General features: G+C 37.7%; 1 protein-coding gene across 1 annotated transcript; it reads right to left on the bottom strand.

Moving 5' to 3' along the window:
• Window positions 1-23,682: 23,682 nt before the first annotated feature.
• Window positions 23,683-24,777, bottom strand: LOC126623495 (protein MKS1). Its single transcript, XM_050292393.1, has one exon. It carries the CDS (start codon window positions 24,438-24,440, stop codon window positions 23,781-23,783), a length of 660 nt encoding a protein of 219 aa, XP_050148350.1. The 5' UTR covers window positions 24,441-24,777; the 3' UTR covers window positions 23,683-23,780.
• Between the last annotated feature and the right edge of the window lie 1,228 nt (window positions 24,778-26,005).

The raw sequence follows: 26,005 nt of genomic DNA, 5'->3' as shown, positions 1-26,005 counted from the left end.
CTTCTTCGCCTCCTACCTCTGCACTTCACCTCTCCTTTTTGCCTCTTCACAACCTTTTCACTGCCTTTGCACTTCGCCTCCTACCTCATTTTTTCCAATGAGTTGCAGGTTTCCCGATGGGTTTTCCAACTAAACCTCATCGGATTAGACGAGGTTTGCACCATTAACAAACTCTTCCCCATCTCTGGTCCCATATTCGAGCTTTGCATGCTCGATCTGTCATGGATTCGGAAAAAAACCCAAACCGGCCGAGACTTCCAGGCCATTTTCTGGCCACCTCCGATCACCTTTTGGCCTCGATTCAGGTAGAATCATAATCCCCTCACTCCCATCTTCAATTTGGTATTTTATATGAAAATTGGTTGTGAAAAGCATCCCATGGTTTTCGAGGGTGAGTGGTCGAGGAGCAAGGCGAGGAGATGAGAGGGGGAGAGAAGGGACAGTCTTAGCTAGTCCCATGGTTTTCAAGGGGTTTCGTTAAGACTGGCTAATCTCGGATTTAGTCTAGGCGAGTGAGACTTAGTCTCATTAAACCTAGTCCCTGTTAGGAGCAAACATGGGACTAGACTAATCCTTAGTCCAGTCCAGTCCAGTACACTTTAGTAAGGGCAAACAAACGCCCCCTTAGGGTTTTGTAGGGATTCCGGCATTCCTGTCTTTTAATAATATTTTTATTATTTTGTAATCTTGTTTGTTCCGCACTCTCTGATATTCAATTGATTTAAGGAAAGATGAATTGGCCATATAACATTTTACATTTTATTTTTCCAATTGGATAACTTGGGCATAATCCCCATGCATGCATGCATGCAAAATTGCAATTTTTTGAAAGTTCCAAAACTCTATAATACTAATTAGTTTCTGTTTCATAATAAAAAGTCAACATTACTTTGTTGGATCGTGAACGGCAGCTCTCTATAAGTTTAGATTCTGCAAGATTGGAAATTTTTCGATGAAGAATGTAGCATATTGTTTAAATGTTTCAAGCCTAGCTAGGTGGTTAATTGTCATTTTGGTGGTCCAAGTTGGTAAATACACAAGTGATAAGATTCAACTGGCGTCATTTGTGTAAAATTCACTAACCCTATGTTTGGATGGAGAATTTCTAAATTATCACAGAATTTTAAATGACGGGAATTACAATTGACAGTAATTAAATTCCCGTTAATTGAAATTTCATCGTTTGGATGTTGGATACATAGAAATTACAAAATGACGGGAATTCCAAATCTCATTGTTTGGATATTCTCTAGAATTTGTATTAAATAGAGGAATACAAATTTGAATAAAAACATTAAACTGGTTATAAATCATCAAGTGTAATGATCAGCTGTTGGAACAACATCATAGTACTTCTCCATGGTTGCAAATAACTACCGACCTTGATCAGCAATACCGACATGGTTGCAAGCTGTCAGCACTCCTATAAAAGTAATCTTGTTAGGTCTTATCTCAGTCGTCGACATCTCATGAAATAATTCTATCGCTGCACTTGCAAGACAGTGCATTGCAAACCCCAAAATCATTGAGCTATAAGAAAATATGTTTCTTTCCTTCACTCCCTCAAAAACCTTGAATGCATTATCCAAGCTTCCACACTTGGAGTGCATATCTATCAATGCAGAACCCACAAGAACATTTTCAGTAGGCCCAAAACCGGATTTCTCAGCAATGTCTCGAACCCAATTAGCATAAGTAGAAAAGTTGATTGAAGTAGAAAAATCCCAGTAAATCCATAATTAATATAAAGGTACCTCCAGCTACGTAGCTTAATTTTTTTTGTCAAATTAATAATTAATGTTGGGAGCAAAAAAAAATAAAAATAAAAAAAGAGGAATTATGCTTAATGTGTTGTAAACTTCTAGTTTAAGTGTGATTGTGTAAATCCTAAATTAGATTTGATTCTAGTTATTCTTTCCTATAAGGACTTGTATTCCTTAGCGATCAAGGATTTCTTCTCTCCCTTATTACTATAAATAAAGGCACAACTTAAGGGGAATAACATATATTCCTCTACACAACCTACAAACACATCTCTCTATATTTCATCTCGTGCTGCCGGCCCCCTTCCCCTATCAGTTAAATATAAGCCACTACACATTATTAGCATGATCTTACCACTGCGCTTAGGAATCTGATGTGGAAGCTTTCTACATCAAACCAATTTATCCATATGATCACGCAATCAGGATCTTCCAAAACAACGGTTTTTATCTCGATATTTTTGCAGCCCTAATAGCATGAACATTCACCATAATGCATGACCCAACTTTACATTTTTCAAATTTTAGATTCTACATAAATTGTGTATACATTATATTCACAATTGATGAATTATATGAATTTGATATATGCATGGAATTAATTGAAAAAAAATTAAAACATGATTCGTCTAGGATTCTTCGAACCTAGGAACTGAGCCAACCTCGTGGAGCATGAAGCTCTACCCCCATGAGTGAACCAAAATGACGCTGTCCTTGGGATCGTCTCAAAACCCAGAAAACCCCCACTTGCCGTCACGAGTCACGGCTTCATCGTCCTTTTAAAGGGTAACCGCGACATGTAGTCGTGTTCTTGGGCCTTGTTCATCGTCTTAGACGACGATTGAATGAAATTCCAGAAGAATTCCTTCGAATTTCTTTTTCAAAACTTTGGTTCTACATCCCTCAATCGAGAAACCTTTTCTCCGTCACTTGGATTTATTCCTATCGAACTCACGGACCTGCACCATGGTTTTTAACCTAGAACTCAACCGCCAACAGCAGTGGCGCCGTTCTTCTTAACCGACGAAGCAACCCAGCACACACTGGGGTGTTCTGGACACCAAAACCCAAATCCCATATTGGGTTGGCCTGTTCGGCCTGCGAAAAAAAAAAGGGATTTTTTTTTAACTGGGCTCGCTTGAAGCGGCCTAACACCATGGCTTGGCCCAACACGTGGCACCAACTTGAGGGCTACGATGTCCCACATATTTTCGATGCACCAGATCCCAGCCTGCAGCTGGTGCATCGGTGCACCTGCACTGTACCGCACCTGATCAGCACCTAGTTTGGGCCCGGCCTTCTTACAGCCTGTTTGCTGCTACTGGGCTTGTAGCCCAACAATTTTATGTAGGGCATAATCACCCCTGTCCATCTTAGTCTAATTTTTTGGCCTAAACCGCATAGTACAAATTTGATAAGCCTACCTGTGGGCTTAGGCCCATTATTTTGAGCCCCCAATTTTAGTTGTTTATTTTTATTTTTAGACAATGTAGGTTTTATAATTTTTTTTCACCCACACTTTAAATTTGCCCCGAAGTCTAATAATTAATTCAATTATAGACCTGAAGTTCTATTTGCATATTTTCTTGTTGCATATTTCTGTATATATAGTTGTGTTTGTTTGCAGGAACATATGAATTTGAAGTTCATAATTATTTCAAAACCTGAAGTTTCTACAAACATGCCTTGTTTGAACACCTGAATGTTTTCCTTAAAAACATCACCCATGAAAACCCGAAGTTTTTTCATGCAAATTTAAACCAATACATGTCTATTAGAACCTGAATGTTCTACTCATATGTGAATGGATTGATTTTTTCTCCATTACACTAACCATATCTTGTCCATCTATTTTGTGATAGGCACATGTCGAATTTAAGCAAACTCGACTTTACCGCTTTGGAAATCTCTGGAAGGAACTACCTCAAGTGGGTCCAAGATGTGAAGCTTCACCTCACTGCAAAGAATTTTCTTTCCACCATGAAGATGAGACGGACAACCCGGTTAGTGAAGCTGAGAAAGCCACTGCCATGATCTTCATCTGAAGACATATTTATGACGCCTTGCAAACCGAGTACCTTACTGAGGATGATCCACGAGCACTTTGGGTCCCTTTGACTGATTGTTTTTATCACCAAAATGACATTTTCTTGCCTGAAGCACGACATGACTGGCATCATTTGTGCTTCTATGACTTTAAGTCTATGAATCAATATAATTATGAAGTTCGTCGAATCCGATCACTTCTCAAGTTCTGTAACGAGACCTTGACCGAAAAGGATCTCTTGGATAAGACCTATTCGACATTCTTTGCTACTAATATTGTCCTACAGCAACAATATAAGGCTCATAAGTTCACTAAGTTTTTGGATTTGATCTCTGTTTTACTTATCGTTGAAAAGCAGAATTAGCTGTTGATGAAGAATCATCAAGTTTGACCTACTGGGGTGACTGTTGTGCTTGAAGCACATTATAACACAAATAAACACCAAAATAGGCATGGTCAGGGTAGCCAGAAGCCATCCTGTCAAGGTCAACAAAGCCAAGGCCCACCTAAGGGAGGAAACAGAGCCTAGAAGCGCCCTAACCTCGATCCCAAGGCCCTAAACTTCAAGAATAAGGCAAAGCACCTGAAACCATGGATGCGTGTATGTGTTATCGCTATGGTTCAAAGGACCATTGGTCCCGTGTTTGCTGAGCTCCCCAGAAGGTTGTAGTTGAATATCATTCTCGTCGTAAGAAGTTTGAATTAAACTTTATGTAAGTGGACGAACCGGAGAGTACCAAGATAGAGGTTTCTAATTTTCAAGAGGCCGTTACCCCTATGGAAGATTAGAATTTTGGACATAAACTATTTTTCTAGTTGAAATTTAGACAATAGGGCCGAATTCTACCTAGTGGCTGAACCCCCCTTGTTTTTTGGTTAAATTTTGAACACTTTTCCTTTATGTTTGGATTATTTGTTGGTGATTTGTTTTTTGGATATTAAGTTTTAATTAATTACCATCTGTGAATACTTAAATTATTTTGAATGGATATTTTTTTTTAAGAACTTTTATGCATGTGACCGATTCAAATTAATTTTCATTCTAGGTATGACTAGTGGGGAAGTTAGTTGTCAGATAGTGCAACCACGCACATCGTTTTGTGTGAACGCATCTATTTCACTAACTTCATACCTAAGAATGCACCTTTGACAACCCTTTCAGGCCCATCCAACCTGATCGAAGGATATGGTAAGGCACGTCTAATGTTGTCCAATGGTACAATTTTGACCATTGATGAGGCACTTTATTCTCCACATTCCAGAAGAACATTGTTGAGTTTCAAGGACATTAGAGATAATAATTACCACGCCAAAACCTATGTGGAAAACGGAGGTGAATTTCTATACATAACTTCCTTTAAATATGGCCAGAAGCGTATTTTAGAGAAGATGAAGCATATCCCGAGTGATCTGTATACTACGACCATATAGAAAGCCACTATGTGGTCAGCTCTACCTCTGGGACCGCACACGAAATTACACTTTGGCATGATCATTTGGGACACCCTTGACGAACAACGATGTGCCATATCCTCAAATCATCACACGGGCATCCACTAACCCGAAATTTAGGTTCGAGTCAAGGAATCACATGTTAAACTTGCTCCATGGGAAAGCTTATTATTTAGCCTTTTTATAACAAGATTCGTTTGAATTCTCCTATTTTTCTACAAAGGATTCAGGGGGACATTTATGGACCGATTCACCCTCCATGTAGACCATTTAGATGTTTTATGGTTTTGGTTGACACTTCCACACGTTGGTCACACGTGTGCTTGTTTTCCACAAGGAACACTGTATTCTCCAAATTGTTGGCTTAGGTTATCAAGCTCAGGGCTCACCACCTTGATTATCCGATTAAATCTATTCGATTGGATAATGCTAGAGAATTCATATCTAAAACTTTGATGACTATTGCATGTCGATTGGGGTTGAAGTTGAACATCTTGTACTTCATGTTCACACCTAGAACGGCCTGGCAGAGGTTTTCATTGCGCTTACAAATGATTGCTCGATCGTTAGTCATATGTACCAAGCTCCCGATCGCTGCTTGGGGCCATGTAATATTGCACGTAGCCATGTTGGTCTGTTTGAGGCCTGTTGTAAACCAACCATATAGCGCATTTCAATTGGTTACCGGATACAAACCTGACATATCGCATCTGCATGTTTTTTTTATGCGGTCTATGTGCTGATTTCACCGCCCTTACATACAAAAATGAAACCTCAATGAAGGATGGGAATCTATGTCGGATATGATTTTCCTTCGATCATTCGTTAATTAGAACCTTTGGCAGGTGATCTGTTTGTTGCTCGTTTCACGGATTGTCACTTCTATAAGACAGTATTCTCGTTGTTAGGGAGATATAAGAATGTCAACGTTCCTGAAGAATGACGCGAATTATCGTGGACGACTCGCATTTTGTCTCATTTAGATCCCCATACCGCTCAGTCTGAAACTAAAGTTCAATGCATATTAGATCTCTAAAGTATAGCTCAGAGCATGCCAGATGCTTTCACCGATCTAATGCGAATGACAAAATCACATATTCCAGTTGCGAATGTGCCTGCAAAGATGGATGTACCAAATGTACGACGAACTTCCTTCCTGGAAGTCCAGGATGCGACTTTGGCCTATCCATGTACATTAGCGGCTAGCCAATCATCTACCCCTACACACAAGTGTGACAAACCACTTGGTTCAAAGGATTCACTCCCCCGGAATAGGAAACTCACGGCACAAGCACCTGAAGAGCCTACTGTGAATCCAATTGTCACTTACTCATTCTATCCAACTCATAAGGAAATTAAATTACGGAAGCTTCCTTGAAGAGATGAATCCATCTACCGAGAATCATGAGATTTCAGTCTATAATGCTAGCTTAAATGATGTTTGGTGTAGAAATGAGATGATCGTCGACGATGCATTAGTATATGCAATAGCTATTGAGACCATGTTGAGCGATGACATTGAACCCCGTTCCATTAATGAATGTCGACGTAGAACTGATTGGTCAAACTGGAATCAAGCAATCCAAGTTGAACTCGATTCGCTTGCGAAACGTAAGGTGTTTGGACCTATAGCTCATACTCTTCCACATGTGAAGCTCATTGGCTACAAGTGGGTTTTTCATTTGGAAGTGTAATGAGAAGAACGAAATTGTGCATTACAAAGCTCATCTTGTTACGTAAGGCTTCTCACAATGCCCTGGGATTGACTATGAAGAAACTTATTCACCCGTTATGGATGTAATTACTTTTCGCCACCTTATTAGTTTGGTAGTTTCTGAAAAACTTAGTATGCAGCTGATGGACGTAGTAATTGCGTATCTTTATGGGGATCTTGATACGAAAATTTATATGAAAGTTTCTGAAAGACTTACATTGACTGGATCAAATATTTCCAAACGTTCTCAATTCGGCTGAGGCATTCACTCTATGGTTTGAAGCAATCTGGAAGAATGTGGTATAACCGTCTGAGTGAGTATTTGACTAGTTAGGGATATGTGAACAATGAACCATGCCTTTATGTGTTCATTAAGAAGTCATATTCCAGTTTTGCGATTGTTGCAGTATATGTCGATGATATGAATCTCATCGAAACTCCAAAAGAGCTAGCAAGAACTGCCACGCACTTGAAGTCGGAATTTCAGATGAAAGATCTAGGAAAGACTCGATGCTGTCTCGGTCTCGAGATAGAGCACCGTTTAGATAGAATCTTAGTTCATCAATCGAACTACACCCAGAAGGTGTTGCACCACTTTAATGAGGATAAAGTGAAGCCTTCAAGTACTCCTATGGTTTCGATTGCTAGATGCAAAATGAGATCCATTCCGTCCGAATGAGGATGATGAAGAGATTTTGGAGCCCAAAGTGCGATAGGCGCTTTATTGTACTTAGCTCAATGCACTAGACCCAACATCTCATTTGTTGTTAATTTTTTGGCAAGATACAGTAATGCACCAACATGTAGACATTGGACTGGTGTTAAAGACATCTTTGGTTACCTTAAGGGTAATACGGATCTGGGCTTGTTCTATCCTTATGGATCTTCGAGTGATGTCGTTCCTCTTATCTCGAGTCGATTCTCGCCTTGTTAGTTATGCCGACGCAGGATACTTATCTGATCTGCATGAGGCGCACTCTCAAATGGATTATGTCTTTACTGTTTGAGGTACCGCAATGTCTTAGAGGTCAACTAAACAAACCTTAGTTCCCACTTCGTCTAACCATGCTGAAATTCTCGCCTTACATGAAACAACTCGGGAATGCTTTTGGTTGAGAGTAGTTGGGGGCCATAATTGAAGCTCTTGCGATCTTTACCCCATAGTTGATGTCCTGACGATGATCTAGACAACGTATCATACATCAAACAGCTCAAGAAAGGTTGCATCAAAGGAGACAACACCAAGCATATTGCGCCGAAGTTCTTCTTCTCACATCAATAATAAAAGCATTAGAAGACTGACGTCACACAAATCTGTTCAAAAGACAATCTGGCCGACCTCTTCACCAAATCACTACCGAATGTGACATTTCAAAAGCTTGTTTAAGGAATTGGTATGCGTAAACTTTCTGAGTTGTAACATTGCTAGTTCTCTTTGGAATTGGGTCAAACTTAGGGGGAGTATCCTGAAGTATACTTGCTTGATCTTAATGTACTCTTTTTCCCTGTGATTACGAGCATTTTTCCTACTGGATTTTTGCTACCTAACTAGGTTTTAACGAGGCACCCACCTTAGGTTGATCATTTCCCTGATGTAGTCCAGTAAACGTTTCATTTGACTTTGCATTTCTCACGCATTTTTCCTTAGACTATGGATTTTGTCCCTACTCGAGTTTTTGCCATAGCGATAGGGTTTTTTGTGAGACTTAGTTCCTTATGAAAGTTCATACCTTATTTGAGAATATCGTGTCTCCAGAATCAATGTCGACAAGTCAACTTCCTCAACTTCTATGTGATGTCGAATCTACTTGAGTATTTACACACTCAAGGGGGAGTGTTGTAAACTTCTAGTTTAAGTGTGATTGTGTAAATCCTTGGGGATGAAGGATTTCTTCTCTCCCTTATTACTATAAATAAAGGCACTGTGTAGGGGGAATAACATACATTCCTCTACACAACATAATGATATTTTTCATCTCTCTCTATATTTCCTGACACATCCCGACCTGAATTGTCCACTAGGACTTCAAATCGAGTTATGCTGACCAGCACCTAAAAGGTGACAAAGCTATAAGGTGTAGTGATGTGAAATATGTGAATAAATTTAAACCTAAAAGTGCCTAAATACGAGAGTGCACTGTGAGTGGGAATGAACCCATTTCACGCGTGACGTCAGAGCATAAGTAAAGTACAGTAGAGTGAATTGAGAGTCATACCATTGGAGGTAATCTACAATACCAAGATTTGCCACTAATCCTCATCGATAAGAGAGCTTAGCTATTAAAACTTGGAGGGGTGAAAAAAAAACAAGGGTGAGTGGGCCTGAAAATAAAGTTTTAATAAAGACCTTCTAAAACATTATAACCCTTCACTGTAAAACATGTATAGTTTCCAGAAAATTATACTATGTATAAATATGAAATCAAATGCAAATCAATAGTAAATCCAGAAATATTCCAAATCACTACATATCGGCAGCAGCATAATAAAATCAGGTGCTCATCAATCTATGCTGACACATGAGTCGGAGTTGCCTAATGCAACCTGTACGACTCATAGATCAATCTATGATAACACATGAGTCAAAGTTGCCTAATGCAACCTGTACGACAGTGTCGGAGTTGGTTATTGCAACCTGCATGGCAGTGTCGGAGTTGCCTATTATTGCAACCTGTACGACAGTGTTGGAGTTGCCTATTATTGCAACATGTATGACAGTGTCGGAGTTGCATAAAACATAAATATAGTTATGCCATAACTCAATCATTTCAAATAATACCATAAACTCACTTGAACTTACCTGTGCGTCCCGCGTTCACCTTAGCACTTCAAAGCATTCACAACAATTATATGTAGGTAATATGCATATGGATATGCCATGTGCAATCTAAAACTCAACCATATCATAGTATTTTAGAATATATAAATATATATGACATGGAATAAAATGCATAAATCAATTTAAAAGAATTTATGGAACTATTAATCATATATATACGATAAAAATAAAAGACTCACTCATCTGAGGACTGTGCTACGACTCCTTAGCATGAATATCAAGACGTCACGAACGATCGTCACCTAGAACAAATATTTAGTCATGTCTCAGAACTCTTATCGATAGAACACGTAACTTACATAAAACACATCCCAAAGACGTTCTAGAATGATTTGAGACCCATTGACCAAAATCAACAGGTGGTCAAAGATCAACGGTAAGGTCCACAACCCTACGTAAATCGATCCAAAAGATCTGCATTATGCTTCTAAAACATCAAACTAAAGTTTCATTACGATCCAACGGTTGGATCTCTGCCAATTGTCAATCGGTCAAGGTTTTATTTTATGAACTTACAAATCTAATTCGAGAAGATCCGTAAATTAGATTCCCGATTTGTAAGTTCCCAATGTCCTCAAATATTACATACTATAATGTATTAAAGTTTGGCGACGATCCACGGTTGGATCATCGATTCATAAAATGGTCAAGTGACGGACCTTAATAGAACTAGGTTCAAACAACGGAAATTTGTCAATTGGACTTCACATACGGAATTGGAGAATCAACTTTAGCCTAGGAAGGTTAAGAGATGCTTCGGCCCATGATAGGAACATATTTATGCGACTTAGTTAGCTTGTTCTTGGGCATTTGTGTTGTTATTTCTTAGTTAATTATGTATTTTAAGCTATTTTTGTGTGTTTGTAGGTCATAATAACAAAGTTGGCAAGAAAGTGCATTTTGGAGCATTTTAGAGCCTTTGTGAGCCAAGATTGGATAGTGCAAGCATGGAGACATGAGGATGTACGTTTTTGAAGATTTGAAGGCTAGAAATCAACATGTGTGTGTGCAAGTGTGTTGACCTACAACTCCAAACATCCATCCACTACACCCATTACATCCACTCATTACCAAACATCCACCCACTACACCCATTACATCCACTCATTACCAAACACTCATCCACTACACCCATTACATCCACTCATTACCAAACATCCACCCACTACACCCATTACATCCACTCATTACCACAACACTCACCCACTACACCCATTACATCCACTCATTACAACTCCATACACTTCTCTCCCTAGCCTATAAATACATCCAGCCTTCACCATAATTTGGGGGGCCATCATCCAAAGACACCACATCATCTACACAACTCTCCACCCTTCACCATAACTCACCTATATCCATCCACCACCACAAGAGACCATCCATTCACCACTCACACCTTGGTGCCGCATATTTGCAAGGAAGAAGGATTGCTTGGAGTTGTGCTAGTCATTCAATTTGGATTGCTGGAGCATTCTAGGTGTATTCTACTTTAGTTTTCAATGTTTAATTTCAATTGTTTCTGTTTAATTGCAAGTATGAGGAACTAAACCTCTTTTGGCTAGAGGAGAATTCGAAACCATGAATATATTTGCAATATGAATTGATTTCTTCCAATTGTGATTTGATAAGTTGTGATTGCAATTCAATTATCTATTTTATTCATAACGGATTTGTGTATGTTTACTAAGGAAGCATACTTAGTTTTCATGCATGAATTTGATGCTAGGATATAAATAAGTTTCACCTAATCGTTACAAGTTTATATTCATGAGTAGTGAAGGTTGCTTGTCACAATCGCGTTAATTGAATTCTTGGCAAACGTATCATGCATTCATAGTTACAATTGTCTCGTCAACGCTTATGATTTTCATGGAACTTAATGATCTTTAATTGTATCTCTATTATGCATTCATATAGGGGACTTTTAGAGAATGATTTGGGTTGTCGCATGCATTCATCCAATTCAATGAGTAAAGGAAAATCTGAGGGTTAATTTGTGCATCACGGTTAATCTGGGGTGTTGAGCATCATAGTTTATTGAAAAGCAATTGGAGATTGATTTGTATGCAAGTGTGTCATGTGTGGAGAAAGACCTTCTAGCTAGCCCATCATCCATCCAAAATAACCAATTTCGTGCAAATCTGTTTAGTTCTAGTTTCTATTTTGTTTTACTTTATTTTCATCCAAAACCCAATCCCCCTTTACTTTAGTGTGTCTAATTAGTTAGAATCTGTTTTAGTTTGTGTTTTTAAGTGTTTTGAGTCTATAGAGTCTAGTTAAGTGTTTTTTAAGTTTCTTTTTGTAAGTCAGTTTAGTTTAGATTAGCAATCCCTCATAATCCCCGGTCCACAACGATCCCTACTTATACATATACTACAATTGTCAAAAGAGGTTTTAATTTGAGTGCTTAACTTTCATCGCATCAAATTTTGGCGCCGTTGCCGGGGATTAGCAATTTTGCTAATCCCTTGTTATTTCTTTTTGTTTATTTTCATGTTTTTTGTTTTAGTTACTGACTTTGTTTCTATTTGTGTCTCTTATTTTTACTTATGATATTTGATTTAGTTTTGTTTCCTTGATTTCAAGTACTAGAGAAGCAAGACATGGATTTTGCTACTATTCAAGCTCAATTGGCGAAACTTACTTCTCAATTGTCACAATATGTCGAAAGGACCACAATGCAAAGTGTCCCTACAGATGGTGTGTCCCATAGGCAAGGATATCCAACTCATCAATGTTCTCAATTCGCTGCAAATGAAGATGCTTGGGGTTATCAAGGCCGTAGCCAATCAGGGGACAACATGTTTTCCAACGCTTACAATTCGGATTGGAGAGATTATTCAGATTACAAGTGTGGAGAACCGCAACAATTCCAACAAGATGGATATTGGCGGCAAGAAGAGGAGTTCTATCACTGGCCATATGAACCATCACAGCCACCACAACAATCTGCCCAATTCAATTCAGGTACATCTTTAAATAATGATATGTTTAATAAGTTACTTACCTCTTTGAACCAGGATGTAGAAAACCGAAACAAAGAGGTGCAAAATCAAGCCAAGAAGACGGACGAATTGGTAAAGCAATTTGGGCAAATTATGGAGTTCACGGCACAAATTCAAGAGAAAAGTGAATTCTCCAACTCAACTGTTGAAAATTTGAAGGAAGATTTTGAAATCCATGATGCTATCACTTTGGGAAGTGCTATAGAGGTTGGAGGTGAACCAAAGACATCCAAACCAAGCCAAAACATGGATGAACAGCTGATGCTCGAAGAAGAAGAAAGTAACAAGGCCACGGCAAGGAAAGAACCACACTTGCCGCAGCCCCATATGCCTTCTATGCCATCCACTACAACCAAGGTAAGCCTAAATTCAATTTGTCCTGACCCCATTTCACCAAATGTCCTTATTCCTTGCAGGATCATGCAATCCAAGGAAGAAGAGGGTAAGAAAGACATCTTCGAAACCTTTCCAAAGAATCAAGAGCAAGAAGTGGATGGGGAATGTCTAGAATTCATCAAAGAAGATACATTTGAGACGAAAATTCCCAAAGAAGTTGGATTTTATGACACAGGACAAGTCATAACTCTCAAAACACCAAATCTGGCCAAGTCCCATATCCCTGCAACCTTCAAAGATGTGGTGTTCGTAATTGAGTTTGTGTTGGAGCAAGCAAGTAAGCCATCTTTTCCAACTTCGATTTTATTATATACTAACTTGCTGATTTTGATGATTCAGGCACCTACACTAGAATTTAAACCATTGCCAGATCATGTTAAGTATCACTATCCATTCAAGGATCAATTCCATGCTATGGGCCCTATCCAAGTTTAGAATGAGGTATCGTCCGATTGGAAGACGTTAAAGCAAGCGCTTCTTGGAAGGCAACCCATGTATTCAAATAAGGAAGATTTTTAATTGCTCCATAATCAGTTTTACGTTTCTAAAAACCTTCCATTTTCTGTAGTTTTATTTTTCCATGATTGTCATTTTTATCTGTTGCTTGTTTAATTGTTTTTGGTGTGGGTTTATTTTTGAAACACTGACAGTTATGCAAGGTATTTTTACATTCATAAAAAAGGAAAGGAACATTAAGCAGATAAATACAAGAGGGAGCATTCATAAAGGCTGCTTAGGAGAAGTCTCAGTATTCGGCGGAGCCTCAGCAGTCGGCGGAGCCCCAGAAGGAGGAGGCATCGGAGGTTGATCATTTGGAGCTTCATTAAGCGGTACAGCCCCAAAAGACGAAGGCAAATGATGTTGGAACAAACCCACAAACCTCTGATGATCAAATAAAATCTGACCATCAGATTCCTGCATCTGGTCAATCTTCCTCTTCATGTTTATAGCATAATTATGTGCGAGCCTGTGCAATTGTTTATTCTCATGCTTAAGCCCTCTAATCTCCTGCTTGAGATTCATCACTTCAGCTGCCAATGATTCAACTTGACGGGTTCGGGCAAATAGGCGTTGGGCCATATTAGACATGGAACCTGCGCACTGCACACTGAGAGCCAGAGAATCCTTTACAGCCAACTCATCAGATCGCTTAGCAAGTAGTCTGTTATCTTTGGGAGTGACAAGGTTCCTGGCCACCACCGCAGCTGTCATATCATTCTTTATCACCGAATCCCCAACAGTAAGAGGACCAGTAGGGGATATGAAGGATGGGCGCCATATGTTGTCTGGAGAAGGTGGGACTGCCTCTTCACCAAGGTTCAAGTCAAAACGATGGTCGGAGGGGCCAGACATTTTCAGAGGTGTTAAAGAAAGAAGAGGTCGGACAAGTCAAGATCGTAGAAGTGCAAGAAGGGAGTTTCTACAGGCAGAAATTCAAGTGTGCTTTGAACATCCTGGTACCTTTATAAAAATCAGCACTCGACGGGATTTTAGAGATCGAAGAGGCGAGCTCAGAAATCGAAGAGGCCAACTCAAAAATTTTAGAGGCGCTAGTTTTCTTAAAAGCTAGGCTTGCTCAGAAACCACGGCCAATCCTCTTTTGTAGATTTGTCCGCACTTGTCACATGCAACCTCTGCACTCGACGGGATTTCAGAGATCGAAGAGCCAAGCTCAGATATTGGAGAAGCATATGCTTTTCCAGACGTGTCAGCATCTATCACATGCAGAGTCAACTTTGCGGAAATCACGGGCAGTTTGTCGAAGCGTCGATTCCAGATATCAAAGAGGCACTTGTTTTTTTTCAAATGTGTCAGGGCCTGTCACATGCAGACTCAGCTTTGCGGAAATTACGGGCAATCTGTCGAAGATCTCTTGTGAAGTAGAAAGCACGTGAAGTTTACTATTAAATCATCCAACGGTTGCTGACAAGAGTGAAAGAATACTACCGACTATTAATTTCTATAAATGTCACCTTTCACCCTCCATTGCAAGGCAGACAGACATAACCCTTCTTTTTCTCCGAGAATGCCTTTCCAACAAACCCTCTCGAGTCACTCAGTGTTCCTTATTCCTTGGGGTACCTCTGCAAAGAACTCATCTAAAGCAAAAGTATTTCATATCATGAAGGTTGAAAGCAAGAGTATCTCATATCATGCTTTCTCCATGTCCTTCTCCTTGTCGTTGTTTTGGGACAAGGAGAAAGAGAGCAATTAACCAGCACTTGGTATCAATCTTCCGATTTGGAACCGACTGCTTGGAACCCCTTCCTGATTGCTTACCTAGCCTTGCTCTTTAGTACTCATTTTCATCATCTTATGCTTCCTCTTCGTCTACCACATCTGCTTGGGGAACAGATAAGGGAAGTGAAAATGATACCTCGAAGCATGTGGAGACAAGGTACTATTTCATCCTCAGCTAGGGACAAGGAGAAAGAAAGCAAGAGATAGGCACTTGGAAAGATTGAAGAAAGAAAAAGACCAACACCTCTACCTCGTGCCTGCCTTCCGTGTAGAAGAAACAAGCAGAGAAGAATGCAGACTGCACAATCAAATTAACCCGGCAGAAGGAGTCTGATTTGAAACCAAGGAACTCTCATATTCCTCGCTCAGAATTCCAAACCAGTTCGAGATCAAAGCTGTGGAAAGATAACAAAATCATCTATCTCCAAATCCAGATTTGCGTTCTTAAACTCTACTCTATCTATTTTTTATTGTGTGAGTATTTGCTTGTTTTTGTTTTGTTTCGTTTTGTTTCTTTTGTTTTGCTCGAGGACTAGCAAAAGCTAAGTGTGGGGGAATTTGATAGGAACATATTTATGCAATAGGAACATATTTATGCGACTTAGTTAGCTTGTTCTTGTGCATTTGTGTTGTTATTTCTTAGTTAATTATGTATTTTAAGCTATTTTCGTGTGTTTGTAGGTCATAATAACAAAGTTGGCAAGAAAGTGCATTTTGGAGCATTTTAGAGCATTTTTGAGCCAAGATTGGATAGTGCAAGCATGGAGATATGAGGATGGACGTTTTTGAAGATTTGAAGGCTAGAAATCAACATGTGTGTGTGCAAGTGTGTTGACCTAGAACTCCAAACATCCATCCACTATACCCATTACATCCACTCATTAACAAACATTCATCCACATCCATCCACTACACCCATTACATCCACTCATTACCAAACATCCACGCACTACACCCATTACATCCACTCATTACCACAACACTCACCCACTACACCCATTACATCTACTCATTACAACTCCATACACTCCTCTCTTTAGCCTATAAATACATCCAGCCTTCACCATAATTTGGGGGGCCATCATCCAAAGACACCACATCATCTACACAACTCTCCACCCTTCACCATAACTCACCTATATCCATCCACCACCATAAGAGACCATCCATTCACCACTCACACCTTGGTGCCGCATATTTGCAAGGAAGAAGGATTGCTTGGAGTTGTGCTAGTCATTCAATTTGGATTGCTGGAGCATTCTAGGTATATTCTACTTTGGTTTTCAATGTTTAATTTCAATTGTTTCTGTTTAATTGCAAGTATGAGGAACTAAACCTCTTTTGGCTAGAGGAGAATTCGAAACCATGAATATATTTGCAATATGAATTGATTTCTTCCAATTGTGATTTGATAAGTTGTGATTGCAATTCAATTATCTATTTTATTCATAACGGATTTGTGTATGTTTATTAAGGAAGCATACTTAGTTTTTATGCATGAATTTGATGCTAGGATATAAATAAGTTTCACCTAATCGTTACAAGTTTATATTCATGAGTAGTGAAGGTTGCTTGTCACAATCGCGTTAATTGAATTCTTGGCAAACGTATCATGCATTCATAGTTACAATTGCCTCGTCAACGCTTATGATTTTCATGGAACTTAATGATCTTTAATTGTATCTCTATTATGCATTTATATAGGGGACTTTTAGAGAATGATTTGGGTTGTCGCATGCATTCATCCAATTCAATGAGTAAAGGAAAATCTGAGGGTTAATTTGTGCATCACGGTTAATCTGGGGTGTTGAGCATCATAGTTTATTGAAAAGCAATTGGAGATTGATTTGTATGCAAGTGTGTCATGTGTGGAGAAAAACCTTCTAGCTAGCCCATCATCCATCCAAAATAACCAATTTCGTGCAAATCTGTTTAGTTCTAGTTTCTATTTTGTTTTACTTTATTTTCGTCCAAAACTCAATCCCCTTTTACTTTAGTGTGTCTAATTAGTTAGAATCTGTTTTAGTTTGTGTTTTTAAGTGTTTTGAGTCTATAGAGTCTAGTTAAGTGTTTTTAAGTTTCTTTTTGTAAGTCAGTTTAGTTTAGATTAGCAATCCCTCCTAATCCCCGGTCCAGAACGATCCCTACTTATACATATACTACAATTGTCATAAGAGGGTTTAATTTGAGTGCTTAACTTTCATCGCATCAGCCCACGTGCCGCTGTACATGGCAGTCGGCCGCCCCGACTCGCCGAAAAATCTAACTATTTCTAAAAATTGTCAAACTTCACAGAAATGAAGATCTCAATGAGTAGAGCAAGTTTTATACATGTGACCAAGTCCAATTTGATCAGGAAAAGCCTCAAACCCACCGAAACCCTAGAAATGAGTGCACTTCGATTTATCGTCGCCAGTGCTCCGCTGCCAATACCAATGCTTGGGTTTTGTTCTTGGGTCTAAGGGAGGAGTTTTGGTAGTGGTGATCGAGGGTAAGTGTTTTAGAAATGGATGGATTCCCGGTGAAGGTTGCTCGAACCTGTGGGTGAATTTCTAGCAACATCGGGCTAAAATTTGTCGAGTTTAGCTAAAATTAGGTGCTAGGGAGGTTATGATGAGGTTAGGTGATAATGGAAGGTTGAAGAAAGCCGGAATTTGGACGGAAAGCATGTCAGAATTTGAGTAAGGGTGCGGGTTGGGTCGTGGGACTAAGGGATCCGGCCGATCCACTCCTCTCTCTTTTCCCCTCATTTCTTCTTCTTTTGATTGGTCAGCCTTCACTCTCTCTTCACGTGATTTGGCCCACTCCCTCATTTCTCTCCTGGAACTCTTCTCTCCTCCTTTAATTGGGCAGCTCTGGCTAATCCTTCTCCTCTGCTTCACCTCTTCCCCATTTCTATTTTATTCCCCTCAGCCACACACATGTGGCATAATAATTTAGTAGTATAAAATAATATAATATAATTAAAATAGTGATTTCTTCAAAATACTTTCGGGTTCGTAGCTCCATGAAACTTTAATCGTAGCTTCAAATTCATTTTTGCTTGCGTCTACGCGTTCGTATCGTCGAGTACTTTATGAATATGCTAAAAGAATATTTCGTACGTCTCACTACATGTTGGTCAATGAAAGTCAAAACCTTCACCTCTAGGGCATTTTTGTAAATTCACACTTTTAAAATTTATAAAATCGTAAAACTAGCGACGGGTTGTCACATTTCTTCTCTGTGCCGCCGACCCTCTTCCCTTGTCAATTAAATATGGGCCACAACATAATGATATTTTTCTTTGCAATATTGGCATAGGTCCAAGATCGAATCATCATTGTTGATAAATAAAAAATTTAAATGATAGTTTAGGCCTCGTTTGTTTAAGGTTGGATTGGATTATAACTCACAATAGTTTAGGTAATGTTGAAAGACTTTTCTTGTGGATCGCAATAACTTGTTAGGATTGCAAAGTTATACCAGAGAAAGCCTGGCTAACCAACATTACATGTTGGTGATGGATGTACATATCAAAGACATAGAAGAAAGAACAATATCTTGAAGTGTCCAAGAACTAGATGGTGGAATCTAAAAGGAGAAAAACAAGTCACTTTCAAACAGAGGTGGATGCATTGAGGGCAGGGTGGTCAGTTGACCCCCCAAACATCGGTGAATGTCCATAGATAACTTGAGTGCTGACCCCTCGAATTTCGATGTGTCCATGGATAACTTGGATGGTGCCCTTTTGAAGATTGAAGTTGGCTTCATACATGCCCTTCAACTGTAAGAGTGGCTCTTCTTATTATTTGTTTTTAATAAATATTACTTTATCAAAACTACATAGTTTTGGACCCTTAGCTTAATAAAAAAAATAAAAATAAACACCCAGAGCCAAAAAAATAAACACATGGATGATGGATATGTTACTCGAGGAAGATCACAACGTGAAGCTCAAAGAGTCACAAACTTCCATCATTATCATATGGAGCTCTTTGTTGCTATCATTGATAAGCAACTTGTGGAATTAAATAGTTGTTTTGATGAGGTAATTACAAAGTTGCTTCTTCGTTTGGCAAGTTTGAGCCTGAATGATTCATTATTCATTCTCAGCTTTTGATGAACAAAAGTTAATATGTTTTGCACAATTTTATCCGAATGAATTTACTACTTGTCAACTCTTGGCACCTGAAGTTCAACTTGGGCATTACAATCTTGATATGCGTTCAAGTAGTGAATTTTCTCAATTGAAAGGAATTGGTTGCCTTACAAAAAAAATGGTGGACACGGGGAGGAATAGAGTATATAATCATGTATATTTGCTAATTACATTTGCTTTGGTTCTACCAGTTGCTACTGCTTCAGTGGAGAGAGCTTTTTCCGCTATGAATATTGTGAAGACTCCATTTCGTAACTGAATGGGAGATCAATGGTTGAGTGATAGCATGATGGTTTATATGGAGAGCAATGTTTTTTCTTCCATTGACAATGAAGCTATAATGCAACGCTTTTAAAATATGAAAATGCGTCGGGGACTATTGTAACTTGTATTGTTATTTGTTCTATAAGTTATGAATGATGGAACTATAGTTTAATCTTTAAGTTATTATATGTCTAAGAAATGTTTGTAAACTTTTATATATGACCCCCAAAATATTTTTCCTGGATCCGCCACCACTTTCAAAGAGAAATTACCCACCCAATGCATTTGGGATACAAAGGGGAACCTTACCCAAATGTAGGATTCCATGGCTAGCTGTATCTGAAGAGTTGCAAAAGGGGAATTAGTAGAGTCCAAGGATTTTGTCCACATCAAAGGAATCTTGGTGGTCGAAAAGGAGGTACAAAAAAATTGGTTAAGGCTAAGAAGGAATATTGTAATGCCTATACAAGGAGAGAAAACTATGAAAGCTATAAAATAAAGAAGAAGGAGGCGAAGAAAATCGTGAGAGAAACAAAGATAACGGTTTATGAAAATATGTATAAGCGATTAGATACCAAAGAAAGAGAGTTGGATATCTATAAACTAGCTAGAGCGAGCAAAAGGAAGACAAGAGACTTGAACCAAGTAAGGTGCATCAAGGATGAGAATGGAAATGTTTTAGTTATGGAGAACGCGGTTAAAGATTGATGGAAAGTTTATTTTCATAATCTTTTCAATGACAGACACGAAAGGAGTACTTATTTGGGTAATTTGAGTAACTCGAAAGAGTGAAAAAATTACTCCTTCTAGCGCCAAATCAAGAAAGAAGAAGCTTGTAGCTTTGAAAAAAGATGAAGCATAGAAAAATAGTGGACCCCAACAGTATACAGATCGAAGTGTGGAAAATCTTGGGAGAGACATGTATAACATGGTTCATAAACCTTTTTAAAAATATTTTGAAAACGAAGAAGATGCCAAAATGAGTGGCAAAAAAGCACTTTGGTGCCTATATACAAGAATAAGGTGACATAACTATAGGGGTATTAATTAAGTTAATGAGTCATGCACTGAAGCTTTGGGAGAGAGTAATTAAGCATAGACTGAGGCAAGAGACACAGGTCTTAGACAATTGATTCGGGTTTATGTCAAGGGGCTCAACTATGAAGGCAATCTATCTCTTACGGTGATTGATGGACAATATAGAGATATGCAAAAGGATTTGCACATGGACTTTATAGATTTGAAAAAAGCGTGTGATAGGAACCTAAGAGAAATTCTTTGTAGGACTGCAATAAGAACTTGTGAAGGGCAAATTAAAAGCTTTTCATAGTCATAGGGTTATACCAAGACTCATCTTTAAGTCCTTACCTTTTTGTATTGGTAATTGATGAGTTAATTTGTCTTTTTGGATTGAAAAAAATATATAACTTGCTATATTAAAGGTATACGTTGAAAGACCTTTCTTGTACTTCATATAGGTTGTTACTTGTTGCGACCTTTCTTGTGTTTTTTTTCTCACACACGGGGTTTGAGCTACATGTCTCCCTTCTCCTTTTTTCTCCTTTTTCTAATATAATTCGGTAGGTATTGGTGTTTAGAAGAGGGAGGGAGGGAGGGTAGGCTAATGTAGTACTCCGATCACTCGGCCTTGGTATGTAATTCTGGTCACTTAATCCTCTAACTTGATCCTACAACTTGAAGTTAGAAGATGAATTACTCACTAAGAAGCCTTATTCATTATAATTCCCTCCATGTGTTATTTGATTCTAATCCTATCAAAAGGAAAACTCATTCACCTCTATACTCAACATACCTTAAGACTATGTTTAGGTGTCTCAAAGCCAAAGGATTGAGGTTAAGTTAGTAAAGAATGAACTGCAAAATGTTAGAAGGGTTAGAAATGCAATTCGTGAGTATTATAAAGGCATGAGAGGGGGATTTGCAAATCACTAGTTTGAGTGAGGCATTTACGAATCCTTCATACATGCCTTTGCAATTAATGCTCATGGAGTGCATTTTTTAACCCCTTTATCTTACATTTTGTAATTCATTAGTTACTAACTTGACCTCAATCTTTTAGAACTTAGAAATTCTTTGATCAAACATAGCGTAAATATAATGAGTTATCAAGTAGAACGCAATTGTTGACACCTAACAATGCATATGTATAGTAGCTATAATTATCAAGAAAAACGAAACTTCCTTGTCATTTTCTTATCAAGTTTCATAAATAATTAATAGGGATAATTTGATTGTGGTCCCTAATCCTTAACATTTTTTTATTAAAACCTTAATAGTATTCAAAGTTTGATCAAGGTCCCTTGACTTTGTACACCTCATTATATTACTATTAATATTTATATTCTTATAGTTTTGCAATTAATTGTTTGATATTTTATGAGATTTATAATCCTATAAATTTAAAATCCTTCATTATAATACTATTAGAAACGGTTATAATAAAAAAAAAATTCAAACATTTTAATTGAATAAATGGATAAAAACTATGTAAAAATAAGAAATAATAAATGGCAAAAGAATGTATCCATAGTGTTAAAAAAATTGGTACATTTTACAAAAAAATTGGTACATTTCACATATAACAAAGTGGTACATTAATAAAGAAGAATGGGTACATCATAAATAAATTAGGGTACAAATAAAAGATTAAAAATTATGAGTACAAATGAATTTTTAAAAATATAGGTCCTAAAAGAAATTAATAAATGGGTACAAAATAAAACTAAAAAGAAAATACTACAAATTTTTTTAAAAAAATGTTGCAAATTAAAAGTGGGTACAAACTAAAAATATAAATATATGGTACAAAGTTTAGGCATAAAACATAAATATACCATATGTAATTTTTCTATCATTGATTAAATATACAATGTCACGTGATGGTATACACATGAGTACAAACACAAATAAAACTTTAAAAAATATGGGCACAAAAAGAAACTAATATATGGGTACAAATTAAAAATGAAAAGAAAATTGGTACAAATTAAAAAATATTTGCAAATTAAAAATTGGTACAAACTAAAAATAAAAATATATGATAAAAAATTTAGCCATAAATATAAATATACTAATTGTAACATTTTTAACACTAAAGGAATATATTTAAAAATAAAAATATTTTATTATTCAAATAATTAATGATGTTATTAATACCAAGGACCTTGATAAAAAATTGAAAATGAATAGGATTTTAATCAATGGAGTAACAAAAAGAATGATATGAACCTAATTTTCCCTTATATGTGTACATTTGTAAGGTGTTTTTAGCTTAAGTGGATAAAAACATTTACAATTTACACCCGAAATCTATTATATGTTCGATTCTCTCTACCTAAATATCGCTTTTATGTATACAAAAGAATCATATATACATGTATAATTATACGTTAAACTTGTGATAACTATATATGTGTTGCAAATAGAGGGATGTGAAAGTACATTCGTATAAGTTAGTTCAACGGCAAATAGAAAACAAACTGAAAAGAGCAATGAGAAAGGTCAACTATATATGTGTTGCAAATTACATTCCAAAGGAACATGACAAGACATGGTATATAAAAAAAAAAAAAGGATGGGTCATAAGATATATGAGAGCTAGGCACTCTCCATCTTATGGTCCACAGTATTAATCAACCTATTATATTCATTAACTTTCCCACCTGCCTTCCCACCAAAAAGAAAATCAAAATTCCAGCTCGGTCCCTTAATACTCTATTATCTTCACCAATGAAATTCAACTCCCCATCTCTCCGAAAAAGGAAAAAAAAAAAAAAAAGTAAAGGAGAACCTCAAGAAACCAAGAGAAATCCACATCTCTGAATAATTCTTCTACAATAGTTCCCATTCTTTCTTTGAAGTAAAAGAATTTGATAACAGAAAATAAATAAAAAACTATAAATATGGAAAATTGTTGAATAAGTCTATGGATGTAGAAGGGGAAAAGAAGTTTGAAGGACTAGGCATGAAGCTACCTTCTATGAAGTTCCTGTTGCCATAGAGCACGGGGCTCAAATCATGAAAGAAGCTATCAGCCGGCGGAGAGAAGAAGTTTGACGGAATTGGAGTAAGTGAAGCGGGCCCTGGTGACAAGATCCCCGGAAACAAACCCTTTTTCACACCACCGTCATCCATTATTTCCATTTCTTCCACAACATCTTGAGCAGTACTGCTTTTCTTCATCCCTTGATCATCATGAGCTGGAGGGTTATTATAGTTATCGTGATTCAGAGGATTAATATTGTTATTACTAGGCGGTGAAGAAGATGTAGTTGAAGAATTTGATCGTCGTAAGCCGGTGAGGCGTTGGACAAGGTCCATGAACTCGCTAGGGTTTGTGTGGATGACCTTCGGGGACACCGTGTAGATTATGACCGGCTGACGTGGCTGCTGGTAGTGATGGGGCTGCTGCTGCTGGTTTGGTTGTTGTGACGGTTGTGGTACAACTGGAGGTTTCTTGATCTTGTGAGAGTCTTTGTGTATCCTGAGAGGCGTTGGACGTGGACCTTGGAGTTGAAGCTCTCTTCTTGGAGATTTTCCTGTTGAATAATCCATGCCGATGAAGATGAAGATCGATGGAATGACACTAAGAACACGAGAGCTGAACTCTTCTGGGTTTTTGGTGATGTTTTCGGAATCTTAAGTAGTACTTATCTATCATGTTATGTATTAATAGTCAGAACTCAAAGGGCAGAGATAGATATAAAGAGGAAGAAATGTGGTGAGATGAAATATTTAAAGGAGAGAGCAAGTCAATGATTTGAAGGGGAATTAATTAAATAATCCAACAATCATGATAATAGTAAAAATTGGCTACTAGCAAATAGCAATAAGCTTAGCTTGTGAAGGTGATATTTTAGGAAGAGAGTGTAGAGGGGATTTTTGCAAAGGCCGGTTTCGTGGTGGGGTGGTGTTTGAATTGAATTTGTCCTAATGTGGGACTTGGAAGGGGTCTGTGTGTGCCGCGTCAGACTGAGAGGTAGTGACGTCGTATATGTGCTCATGTAATTAGCTTATACATTCTATAGTGTTGGATGATTAAATAAAACAATTTTCTTTATTCTTGTTATTTTCTTTTTAGGAAACCTATTTTTATATTCTTTTTTAGATGATCCGGAAGGAGGAATTCGAATTTGAAATGTATCTTCAAACTTTGAACTATAGAACAAGAAATACTACCATATGAAAAGTTAGTAGAACTTCTACCAAAAAGTGTTGTAAGTAGCAACGCTTTTATTTGAAGCACTTTAAAAAATTAATAAAAATGCAATTGTGTTTTTGGAAAAGTATTTGAAGTGTGTTGATGCACAAAATCAGTTAGGACTTTGGTATAATAGAAAATGTTAAGTTTGTAACCTTCGCTAGATTGCTCCGGTTACTAATGTGGATAAATATGTAAATGGATAGAGATAGGGAAGCAAACACAAGATGTACGTGGTTCACCCAGATTGGCTACGTCCACGGAGTAGAGGAGTTCTCATTAATTGTGAAGGGTTTACACAAGTACATAGGTTCAAGCTCTTCTTTTGTGAGTACTAGTGAATTATTTAGTACAAATGACATTAGGGATTATTGTAGGAGAATGATCTCCTTTTATAGAAGAGAGTTTCTAGTTTTGTTCTGGCCTTGACACGTGTCATGCTGTGATTGACCTTTGATGTTGATACGTCTTGTCCTATGATTGGCCTCCTGGTTGGAGGGAAACTCTTCTGGGTCCTTGACGGTATAATGTTGATCAGTACTTGGAAGGTTCACAACAACTTAGTGACTTGGATCTTTCAAGTCTCCAACCGAGAAGTTATCCTCACTCGGGAAATTAAGGGAGCACTACCTTAACCTACATGCTTCACTAACAAAGCTTCAACATACAAGCTTCAACAAAAGAAAAAATTCAAAGAACTTAGTGAAGAAGGCTTTGGTGTATTTAACACAATACGTTGAAATGAAGCAAAGCTTTTTTATTGATATCACCGATAAGTTACAAATATATACATATACATGAATCAAAATAAACAAACAAGAGGGAGTCTTCACAAAGGTTGCTCAAGAGAAATCTCAGCAGTCAGCAGAACCCCAGAAAGAGAAGGCACCGGAGGGTGATTATTCGGAGCCTCAGTATT

This window comes from Malus sylvestris, chromosome 5 (genome assembly GCF_916048215.2).
Source record: "Malus sylvestris chromosome 5, drMalSylv7.2, whole genome shotgun sequence".
Classification (NCBI taxonomy): domain Eukaryota; kingdom Viridiplantae; phylum Streptophyta; class Magnoliopsida; order Rosales; family Rosaceae; genus Malus; species Malus sylvestris.
This window is presented reverse-complemented; position numbering and strand designations above follow the sequence as displayed.